The following is a 12,209-nucleotide window of genomic DNA, read 5'->3' on the forward strand; positions in this document are numbered from 1 at the left end:
GCTGCGTCCTTCAAGACTCGTTTTCAAAAAGCGCTATGAAGTGTTTGAAACAGGCAAAAAGTGTGTCTAAACTTCCTTTCATTATGTCTCCCCAACTTTCTTCTCTATGGTGCTCAGATCTTGTAACCGTAGTTTGGAGGCGGATGATACTGACGACACGTCCACCAGTCCCTCCTCTACAGGCTCATCCTTCGCTTTCAGAAGCAACTCCTTCAAGGACCGCTGCCGCAATCAGTTAGTTCTCTCACTTTCACATATTTTATTTTTTTTATTTTACCTTTATTTTACCAGGTTAGTCCCATTGAGATCCAGGATCTATTTCAAGGGAGACCACACCAAAAATGGCAGCTTTAAAAGTTTCAGACAAAACAACATCAACAACAACAGAAATAGAAGGACAATGCAAGATAGCTCACAAAACAGTGCCAGTAAATAAGTTACAATACTTAAAAACAGTGACAAGTACCATCAGAGTCATTTAAAAATGTATTTGTAAGAGCTTTAAAATCAGACAATGAGACTAATGTGTGTTTTGGAGGCTTTTCCAAGCAAGTGGGGCAGAACAGCTGAAGGCTTTCTTCCCTATTGGTCCTTGCACTTGAAATGGACAGCAGGATTAGAGCATCATTTGATCTCAGGCTAGAACTACTGATGGCTTTCAACTTGATCAGAGAACAAATGTAAAATGGAAGTTTACCTAATATAGCTTTGTATATGAACAGGTACCAATGACTAAGCTTCTGCCATGTCAGTGAAGGTGAGCCAGCCTTGGAGTACAGAATGCAATGATGAGTTAGAGATTTACACTTTGTAACAAATCTCAGTGCACTATGATACGCAGTGTCTAACATATGCAAGAACTGGGCAGGAGCATTCATAAGAGCATTCATAAGTTAATGTATTTGTCCTCTTGCTTTAAGGCAGGCTTGTAGATTGTATTGTTTAGGACTGTGACCCTCCGAACCAAAGGTCAGTTCCCAAAATCCAGTTCTCTACTTTCCTATTCATTCACAGACAATGACTCGTGGGCAAAATGAAAGATTGTTGCATACAGATTTGTATCAGAACTATAAATACTTCCATGCTCAAAGACATTGGCATGGCTGGTTGCTTCAGTATAAAAACAGTATTCCTGCCCTGCATAGCTGCTCCATACATGCAAACTGTGGTTAAGATTCAGGTGGCTCAGCGGGTGGACTGGTCGTCCTCTAACCAGAAGGTCGGCACTCGATTTCCAGACCCTTCGCATTTAAAATTGTAAAATCCAACATTGCCCACCATACACTCATACATGTGTTTTAGTATAAAAAGTACAGAACATCCTCTTTAATTTCAAAGGTTTTACACATCAGGACATCTGGTCCTTACCAAGTTTTATAATTGGTTATATACAAACTCTGATGATCAACAACACATTCCAAATTACATTATGTTAGTATTTATTCAACAACGATCCAGCCAACAAGCTGTAATCAGGTTTGAAAAACTAAGTTCATAGGATTAATGGGGATAAGTAGAAACCAAGTGTGCTACTTAAAGGGGACCTATTATGAAAACCAGGTTTTTTCTTGCTTTAACATATATAAAGTGGTCTCCCCTCAGCCTGCCAACTCAGAGAAGGAGGAAAGCAACCAGATTCTGCAGTGTCTGTACAGCCGCCCGGATGAGCCGTCCAGTGTCATGTGGATCTACGAGCCAATAAGATTCTGCTCCCGTCGTTACGTCACGACGGGAGCGTTTTACATTGGTTGGCCTCCGATGCGTGAAACCACGCCCACAACTAACTCCGCTGGCCGGAGCTTCCACCATTTTTTCGTAGCGGTGTATCGCGTCATTCAGGCAGCCAATCAGCACAGAGCCTCATTATCATAGCCCCGCCCACTCAGAATCCTGCATAGATAATGAGGTTAGAGAATGGGAAGATAAAGACATGGCTCAGAGGCTGAATTTCTAATTTATTTAGCAAAAACAATCAAAAGCTTGTTTTTAAGACATTCAAGGCCTGTTTAAAATAGGTATTAGATGCCATAATAGGTCCCCTTTAAATGCATTTAACGTGTGAGAACCCCAATAAGAGCTCTGACAGCTTGTTGGTGTGTGTGTGTGTGTGTGTGTGTTAAAATAATGTCAAAGAAAATCATCAGCGACCTTAAAAAAAACGATTGTTGGATGTCCATCAATTTATGATGTGCTTATAAGGACCTTTCCAAAATAATTTGGAGTGCAATTCATGATGAGCCGTCCTAGCGAGTTCAGTCTGGGGCCAGACCGTGCTGTGCTCTGAAAAAGAGCGGTTTCTCAGACGATCAAGGCCTCGGTTAGGATGTAAAATACAAATGTCGATGTGAGTGAAATGATAAATATACTGAACGAGTATGGTGGGGAAAATAAAACAGCCCAGCTCAGGTTTTTAAAGTTGGATCTGAGTTAAACACAAAACGTGTGGAGTAATCTTCTTTGGACATCTCAAGGTCCAGGAAAATGGAAGTTTAGATGTTTGGGGGAAATATAATAAGTGCACATTTTGAATAGCAGTCACGGCTTTATCAGCGCAGGCACCTGGAGGGCTGACATCACAGGCTTCTCTAGAGCGGCTTCCAGTCGCCATGTTCACTATGATCTGGAGTCAAATGATACTGTACCTGTTCAGTGTCCAAGGCTAAACACACTAGGAGAATGGCTGAAAAGAAAATAATCTAGTTGTTGCTATCATGCCAGCAAAAACCAGACCTGGACGGGATTGTTGCAAAAAAAGAAAAAAGAAAATCCTGCGCATTCAATGAGTTACAGCAACGTAAAGAAGAGTGGGCCAGAGTTTCTCCACAATGGTGTGAGGACGATAATGTCATACAGAAAATGATTAATTTCAGTTATTTTTGATAAAAGTTCTTTGCCTTTCACACACTGTGCATATTTTTTTTTTACTTAGTTTGTGCTAAATAAATAATGACATAATATAATATGTCATGTGTTGTTGTTCTCATATTTACCTAATCTCAAGATTTGATAAGAACCAGATGATTAATTTTTATCGTGTTCTGAGGTTTAAACATAACACTTAAACGTGGATGCTTGTTTTTTGTGTGACTGTAATTAGAGTAAGAAATTGTGCAAGTGTGTGTTAATGTATAAATTAGTGTTTTTTTTAGAACTGAGGTTAAAAGGAGCTACAGTAGTGTAGACCCTTTACTATTTCTTAGAAAAATAAAATAAATGTATCTGATTCAACACTTCAGAGTTTTCTTTCAGTCGTTAATGACAAATATCTGCTCATGAGTTGAAATTGATTCTCCCCAAAGCGTCATACTGGTTGATAATTCACTTCATAAACACCTGCACAAGATAATGGTTTATGAAAGAACTTATTTGCAGATTGTTATTGAGATAAAGTGGTGTTTGCATGAAACACTCTGTAACAGAGAAAAAAAGATAGCGGGTTAGTTTCCTGTCAGGACAGGAAGGAACAGAGCTCTGGTTCTTCTCAGCTCTCTGTTGGCCGGCGGCTACAAACCCAGCCTGGGATTTACACAGTGATTTAATCCCAGCCTGGATCTTTTTTTTTTGTCTAAAGTGGTGTTTGCTCTGTCTGAAATATTATTTCACGTTAAAGGTCACCACAACAATTCATTGTTAGTTAGCTCAGCAGTGTTCAGAATTCATTTATTACTCCTTTTCCTGTGTCGTTTCACACTTTCATCCTCTTTCTGTTTCTTTTTTGCCTCAGATCACTGTCAAACCTTTTTTGTCTTGTGTTTTTTCATTTAATGCTTCCTTTTCTTCCTCTTAGTTTCTTTCTATAACTCTCCTTGTTATTTCTTTAGGACAACGCCAGAACCAAAACGTGTTTTGTAAGTGGTTCCACGCTAAAAGTTGCAGGAGTTTGAACGTGTTAAACATGAATTCAGTTGCAGCTTGCATAGAAGTTTTGCTAGTAAGGGAATGAGCAGTTACAAATGCATGTGGCTTCATTGCTTGTTTAACCGCTGCGTGTTCTTCTTGTCTTAAACTAACTTTTAGATGCAAGTCATTTCTTATGTGTGTTTTAGATGACCTTGCATTTCATAAATAACTTTTACAGTGTTTTCTGCAACCGTTACCAGTAAATATAAAGCAGCATGGAAACCAGCAAGTTGAACTCCAGAGCTAACCATCCTCCTGTTCCCGAACTTGGTCTCCGTTTTTGTGAATCCTGCTTCTGTGTTTCTGCAGATTCACGGTTGGAGACTTGTCAGACTCCGATGGAGACTTGTCAACTGAACCGGTGGTGAAAGATGTGGAGTTTCAGGGGACCGAGGAGACGCACAGAGCTTTTAGCCACGGCACGGAGCTCATTCCCTGGTATGAAATACTGTAGACACAAGCTCAGCTACTGCGCTTCAGCAGAAACACCACTAACTATGTATTCCTGTGTTTTCTAGGTATGTGTTGTCGCTACAACCAGATATTCACCAGTTTCTGCTGCAGGGAGCCACTGTCATCCACTATGAGCAGGACAGCCACCTCACAGCTCGCTGTCTCCTGCGACTGCAGCCAGATAACACAACACTATCGTGGGGTAAATGTCATCACTTTAATGTCTTTTGACTCTTGTTGACTCATTCAAACTTTAAAGGATTACTCTTAAGCTTGAGTTATGGTTCTGCGTCAAAACGACTCCGTGTCTACGGCGTGTGCTACGCGTCGACGCAGAACACACGCCGTCACTGACGTGCACCTCCCGAAAATTGTAACTACGCGTCGAGGCGTCGCAGACCAAACGCAGACGGAGAGGGCTGTGATTGGTTCACATGGAAGCAACGCATTTCCAGTTTCCGGTTTGAAGCAGTCGTGAACTTTCAGCGCTCTTTTCTTCGTGTATGTATGATTTTTGTTTTTTTTTTTTGTTTTTGTTTTTTGCACAATAGTTGTCATTATCTCTTTGATTCACTGTGACCGGAAAAGTCGGATAAACCATTCAGGAAAAGATCGCTAACTAGCGGTTGCGAGGGGTACTGCACCGTGGAGAAATGGAGTGACGGATAAGTCCGAAGGGTTCACGACGGCGTCACGGTGACGGCGTGTGCACGGCGTTGGTTTGACACAGAACCATAACTCAGGCTTTAGTGGGAGTGGAATATTTCATTTCATTTTTTATTTATTCCGATCATGGAAATATGCAAACAAAAAACAAGTAACAATAAGTAAAAACAAGTAAAATGACAACACAATCAAAAGCATATTCCATAACCAGAAAGGAGCAGGAAGAAGAAAATCTTTTTCTACCTGCCCCTCCCTCAAATTTAAATTGAACAATAATAACAGATGGTCTGCACAATTACTCAGTTAACATCACAAAGAAAGGAAAACAAAAAAATCAAAGATAGATTGTCTGTCTCCATACGCATATATTATAAATCTTAACTATTTCATCCTTACATTGCTAATTTTTTCTCTTTAAAATTCTTTTTAAACTGAAATATGTTTATACAGCCCTTTAAATCATCATGTAATGAATTCCATAACTTAATTCCAACAACAGAAACGCTCATCTGCTTTAAAGTTGTTCGGGCAAATAGATGTTTAAAATAAAATTTTCTTCGACTATCTTCATTATTTGAACTGAAAGTAAACATGTATTGTGAATTTTCTGGTAATGCTTTACATTTAGCTGTTACATGATTGTGAGTGTCTGTAACTTAACCAAATCATCAAGTTTCAGTAATCTTGATTCAATAAATAATCTGTCTATTATATTAAAATAAACCTAGAGGAGTAGCGAGACACATTTCTTCTATCATCAGTGTACCTTAAACACAGACTGTTTATAGCTCAAGCAGACAAGTTCCATTTCCTCTCGTGTTATTGTTCGTCAAACATATTTAAAATGACCAACCATGACATAAGAAATAACATTTCCTGTGCCATTATGTTTTAAATTGACTATGCGTGGATGTTTATCCACAGGAGGTACAGTAAGCCCCCGTGTCTTTATAACATTTACAATTGAGGTTGTAAATGTATGCATCTTTGAACAGATTCCTCAATTTCCTGTGTTGTTACAACATTTCAAACATGTCATAAATGTGTTGATGCTTTCCAGGTAAAGCTCAGAGCGGAGGAGCTTCCCCCACGGAGCAGCCGCTGGGTTTAGGGCAGCCTGTAGTGGCGGGTCTAGCAGAAGGCCTGCTGGACCTCCAAGTGGTGAAGGTTTGTAGAAAATAGTCCCTGAATCTAGTGCAGTATGGAGCCAAATCAAGGCCAAAAGTTTTGCTAATTTGAGAATAAATTTTGAACCTGAAAATTCTTTTATACAGTTTAAATTTTTTTTTTTTCGGTATCAGATCTTTTTTTCAGTTTCAGAACTGTTTTATTTCAGTATCAAATCTTTTTTTCAGTTTCACATCTTTTTTTTTTTCAGTTTCAATTTTTTTTTTCAGCTTCAGACTTTTGGCCCTGATGTGGTGTGGGGGGCGTGGCATCAACTGAGAGGAGCGTGGCATCATGAGTGACAGCATAACAGAGAAGGCGGGGGACGTTCCTCAGTCATGTTGCCTTCAGGAAACGTAGGTTGCAGAAGTTATCAGTAGAAGTATGATTCAACACTGTATATACACTTTATTCACGTGATGGGCAGGGTAAAAAACGGATACTAGTGACACATTTCTGTTTAAAAAAGCTGTTTTAGACCGTACTTGGTAGTATGTGGAAGTGGGAAATGTCAAACTTTAAAGTGTGGCTGTTGAACTGTACAGTCTGACATAGTTGCTTTTATTCTGCGATTGGTGCCAAGTACGGTCTAAAACAGCTTTTTAAACAGAAATGTGTCACTAGTATCCGTTTTTTCCACTGCCAATCACGTGAATATGGTGTATATACAGTGTTGAATCATACTTCTATTGAGAACTTCTGCAACCTACGTTTCCTGAAGGCAACATGACTGAGGAACGTCCCCCGCCTTCTCTCTTATGCTGTCACTCATGATGCCACGCCCCTCTCAGTTGATGCCACGCCCCCTACCACACATCAGGGCCAAAAGATCTGAAACTGAAAAAAAAAGATGTGAAACTGAAAAAAAGATTTGAAACTGAAATAAAAAGTTCGGAAACTGAAAAAAAGATCTGATACCGAAAACAAATAAATTTAAACTGTAAAAAGGAATTTTCAGGTTAAAAATTTATTTTGAAATTAGCAAAACTTTTGGCCTTGATTTGGCTCCATAGTGCAGTGCCGTGTTCTGGTATTTAATCGCATTGGACTGTCGAGCATTGAAATGCACTCCTGACATTTGCAGGCGGTGTTTCTGGGTCACCAGGGAGTCGACGTTCACGCTGTATGTTTGCAAAACAAGCTGAGCCAAATGACAGTGGAGGAGAATGGTCTCACTCTCCTGTACGGTCTCAGTACCACCGACAACAGGTCAGGCCGCATTACTATCAGCACGCAGCTTCAGTTCCCAAAACCCTTTACACTTTTGCTAAGTCTACTCTCCTAACTCATGCCCTCAGACTTTTGCACTTCGTTGCGCCCAATCACACGGCACAAATGCTCCACAAGGGTCTGTCAGAGTTGGTGAATGCAACCAGGAAAATAAAGAAGTTTCCTGACCAAAGGCTGCAATGGCTGAGGAGGCAGTACGTCAGTTTGTATCAGGTAAACTCCAAACTAATGTATCTGTGCCCAGTCCTCTATTTGAACTTAACTGTCTGGATTAATAATGTATGGATGCAAATTTGCCACCAAGAGCCCTGTCGCATTAGGCCAAGATGAATACTAAAAGTGTCTTAACCTACTTGTAAAGTCTCCTTAATTGCAGCATTAAAATAAAATGTTTATGTATGGTCTGATAAAATGATAGAAACGGTGGCCTTGAAATAAACCTTGCTCCTGGTAACCTCTGCATCTCTGCACGTGTAGGAGGACGGCAGGTATGAAGGTCCTACGTTGGCTCAGGCCATTGAGCTGTTTGGTGGCCGAAGGTGGAACATGGGTACAGGTGGTGTCGAGAAAACTGGAGCCCAAAAAAACAGTCCGCTCGGCATTAATGACAAGTCCAAGAAAAAGAAGAAGGCTCTTGTCAGGGTGAGTAGATAAGCGTGTGCTCTGGCCCCACGTCTGCTGTGTCTTATTTATAAAATTTATTCTAACACGAGTCTGATGCACCAGAAGCTTTAAATAAGAATGTGCATCTTGTACTTAAATAATACAAAAGTCAAACAAAACTTCTGGCCTAGTGATAAATGTAAGATCTCTCTGCTGTGTAAGAAATGTATCTCAAATAGTGATAGCCAAGAGTTACTTATTTCTAGCATTTGTGCCTTTTATACACATCATGCAGGGAGACAGTGGAGATGCCACTGATGATGAGATGGTTTCAAGGAAATCCAAGAGCTGTAAGGAGGGAATGTATCGGAACGGTCCGGAGTCCGACAGCATCGAGCACGAAGACCCAGGTGAAGTTTCATGTCACTGTTTTGATTTAGAGAAAGCAAAGTAAACGGATATATGCCAAGTGTTACGGGGGAAGTTGCATTGCCTGGTCATTTTGTCAGAGTTTTCTCTGGGGATCAAGAAAAATAGTGTATTGGATAGGGGTGTAACAATATATCGTGCCACGAAATTTTGCGATACAAAAACGTCACGAAACGTGTCGTGGAGGTGACAAACTGTATCGCGATATTGGGTTTTTAATATTAATCTATTGTTCTGACTAGAAACGCGCATCCGACCACGCCTCGACCCGCGGACCAAAATCTTCCTCTGCTCAGAAGAAACTAGTACCGTTTTGGTCCCGATCACTGGTGTAGAGTTAAGCCTTACCTTATTAAATTAAACCTTTTTGGGGTGGTGAGTAGGATAAACACGGGACAACTTCTGCTGAGTTCCAGTGTACTTTAATGTCCCTCAACAGTGTAGGATTTTAGAACATCAACACAGCACCTAGTGCCGTACTGTGGCGTATCACTCCGCCCAATCTAAAACAGACTAATCACTACAGATAAACTGACTAGTGTCATTATAGTCCCTGATTTACATCAGAATATAAAGAATATATTTATAAAATAATGAACCCTGAATTACCAAAATAACCTTCTTAACAAAAATAAATCTCCTCTTACACTTATAAGGTGAACATTAATCAATCTTTTTTATCATGTAAAATTGTATGTATTTATTTACTTTTATTTATTTAATTTTAGTTGTTAAATTTCTGGAAAAGAAAAAAGTAAAGTCATACATGAGAGAAACTATTCAGTTTGTGGCAAAATAGGGTAACAATAGGGAAAACGCACAGCATTGTTTTGTATTTTTTGTCTTTCAAATAAAAGACCATTTTTTCCAGTCATATGTTCCTCATTCAAGGTTGTTAAAAAAATACTGCTATAATATCGTTATCGTGACCTCAATATGGTGTATCGTACCGTATCGTGAGATGAGTGTATCGTTACAGCCCTAGTATTGGACAAAAAGAACATGTCAGAATAATTTTCTCTCCTTTTCTGTGCCTCCGTAGACGACGGCTTTCTGGGACCGTTTTCCCTTTCGTCCACTAAGAGCCCCGGATTACTTGGCTCCTCTTCCTCCTCATCTTCCTCCTCCAGCATGACGGGCTCTACCCACTGCCGTCCTCAGTCATCTCCAGTCATTTCAGGAAGCTCAAAGTCCCAGCCAGGGTGTGTTGTGTTGGTGGGGGTCAATTCAGAAAACCAGGGTGTAAAACCGTAGCTTCTGTAAACCTTCTAGACTACACACCACCTGATGTGTTTTTCTTCTCCTCTGCGTGTTGCAGTGCGTGGAGCAGCAGATCTTGGCACGGCCGAGGTAAAGGCTGTTTCAAAGGTTTTCAGAATCTCATGATCTCTGACAGCACGATGAGCTTCGTTGAGTTTGTCGAGCTTTTCAAATCATTCAGGTAATTTTATTTTTTTCTGACATTTTGAATAAACCAATGTAAATTATGTTCTCCATCTTTTCTTCTTCTTTTTGCAGAGATATACTCTGTTCTTATGTTCTGTTTATCAACTTTGCTGTCATTCCTGTTATATAATTGCTGTTATTTTTAATCAAAAGCTTTACTTCTTAATAAAAGGACCTAAAATGTGATGAATACATTCAAGAAATGCCTCTAAAGGGTATCATGTTTAGGACATTTTCAAAGGTCTCTTATCGCTCTAGTATTTAGCTTGTATAATTCTTTTTTCTTCCTCAAATGAAAAGAGAGAGAGTTGTGTACTGATAAGCCCTTTTCATAGGAGTCCTCCTAAATTTCTTAGATTGTGATGTATTCTTTTATCTGTTTCCCAGACTTTTTTTAATAGCAATAGAAATGTTGAGGCCAACAGGTCAATTATGTACATTCCCTTTGGAGATGAATAAAGTATTACTGATAGTGGAGCAGATTAAGGCCAAAAATGGCAAGGATCGTTCAGTTGCGGATACAAGCATGAAAATTGGTACACATAATCTTCGAACCCCACTCTATTCAAAAGTACCGCGTGCCATGCAAAATTCAAAGGGGACGGCCTCCAAAATCCAAGATGTCCGCCCAGAAATGTGGTTTTTCCTTTATAACTCGAAATGCATCGATTTTAAGCCCCATAAATATATTGAGTGCGACTATAAATGTGGGCATTGCGGACATTTTGGTACCAAATACATGTCTGTATCTACTACGGTTCTCGTAATACAGCATATAGGTACTTTTACAGACTCGCGGGAGAAATAGACATTTGAACATTGATTGTTGTTCAGTGAATATTAAGGCTAATATGAAAATGTTTTTTTCCTAACCTTTTTAAGTAGGGTTATTAAAGTTGGGTTTTAATTAGGATTATAAAATTCTAAGTCCAGTGTTCAAGATGGCTGCCATGAACTTGAAATAATCATTTTAGCAACTACGAAACATTTTTTTGGCATGCATGTTTTTGTTCTATGCAGCAGAAATTCCAGAACTTCACACTCATAAAAAGGGAAGAGATGTGTTTCTTGTTTTCAATAAAGATGTGAGTACAGCACTTACACAGTCTTCTGAATATTCAGAAGCAGTACTTATTTCCAAAGCAGCAAGGATTTTAAGGAAAAACATACTAGATCATCCTTGTAGTTTTGATGGCACATTTCCAGAGGGTGCTATTAAAAATGCCACACCTAACCTTCTTCTTCAGTTCATCAGCATGGTTGAACATGGAGGAGATATCAAATCACAGCTGAGATTTGGAGCTTCAAAGTCAGACCAGGCCATTGCCCAACTCCTACAGTACAACTGCTACTCACAATATAAAGAAGCTACAACACACAGGCATTCAAAAGCTAGAGAAACCCCATTTCCCATCTACATGGGACTATCTGTCTTTGCAAAAACAAGAAAGAGAAGTCTTGTAGAAATGATGCATGAGCATGGTCTCAGCATCTCGTATGACAGGGTGCTGGAGATTTCAGCCCAGTTGGGGGGTGCTGCAGTCAGTAGGTATGTAGAAGACTGTGTGGTCTGTCCACCAATTTTGCGCAAGGGGTTGTTTACCACTGCAGTGATGGACAACATTGATCACAACCCATCCGCATCAACTGCCACAACATCCTTAGATGGGACCAGCATCTCCGTCTTCCAGCATCCCACTCAGGAAAATGGGGGACAGGAGAGACAGAAAATCCGATTTGGACCTGATAAAGTCAGGTCAGTTCCAGAACTGCCTGACACATTCACAAATATTCTTCCTGCCTCCTTTAAAACAAAGAATCCCCTACCACCAAAATGCTAAATACCAAAGACAGGTACAGGTGGCATTGGGCCCCAAATCGCACTTGAGTACCAGTGGCTAGAGAAGGTCATGGTGACAGAAGAAATAGATGGTGCCGTGAACCTGACATGGTCGTCACACCATGCATCAATGAAGAGAAGTCCGGAGTTTCAAGTGAGCATTACTGCATTACTTCCTCTGCTCCGTGACCAAGCTCATTCCGTTGCTACTGTGAAGCATGTAATGGAGAAAGTGCGGGATGTTGTAGCACATCTCAACCCTGGCCAGGTTCCTGTTATCACAGCTGACCAGCCAATCTATGCCCTGGCAAAGCAGGTGCAGTGGCAATGGCCTGAACAATATGGAGAAGACAAGTACCTTGTCATGTTCGGTGATGCAGCCTCAACAGGGCAGGCGTCCTATTTGTGCCGGTTCCAAGCCCGGGTAAATGCAGAGGGTAGTGTCAGGTAGGGCATCCAACATATAAAACCAATA

General features: G+C 40.3%; 1 protein-coding gene across 3 annotated transcripts in view; it reads left to right on the forward strand.

The window, feature by feature from the left end:
* plce1 (phospholipase C, epsilon 1) overlaps positions 1-12,209 on the forward strand; it is a 113,275-nt gene that overhangs the window by 71,998 nt on the left and 29,068 nt on the right. For 2 of the 3 annotated variants that reach the window (XM_061708665.1, XM_061708667.1), the window contains exons 11-20: positions 118-234; positions 4,210-4,338; positions 4,419-4,555; positions 6,080-6,186; positions 7,271-7,395; positions 7,485-7,629; positions 7,894-8,058; positions 8,315-8,429; positions 9,491-9,650; positions 9,767-9,889. In XM_061708665.1, coding sequence (XP_061564649.1) covers positions 118-234; positions 4,210-4,338; positions 4,419-4,555; positions 6,080-6,186; positions 7,271-7,395; positions 7,485-7,629; positions 7,894-8,058; positions 8,315-8,429; positions 9,491-9,650; positions 9,767-9,889 — 1,323 coding nt within the window. Of the gene's footprint in view, positions 1-117; positions 235-3,821; positions 3,849-4,209; positions 4,339-4,418; positions 4,556-6,079; positions 6,187-7,270; positions 7,396-7,484; positions 7,630-7,893; positions 8,059-8,314; positions 8,430-9,490; positions 9,651-9,766; positions 9,890-12,209 lie in introns of all 3 variants that reach the window. The other variant, XM_061708666.1, reaches the window with a different exon arrangement.

The sequence above is a fragment of the Cololabis saira genome, chromosome 19 (assembly GCF_033807715.1).
Source record: "Cololabis saira isolate AMF1-May2022 chromosome 19, fColSai1.1, whole genome shotgun sequence".
In the NCBI taxonomy this organism is placed as follows: Eukaryota; Metazoa; Chordata; class Actinopteri; order Beloniformes; family Belonidae; genus Cololabis; species Cololabis saira.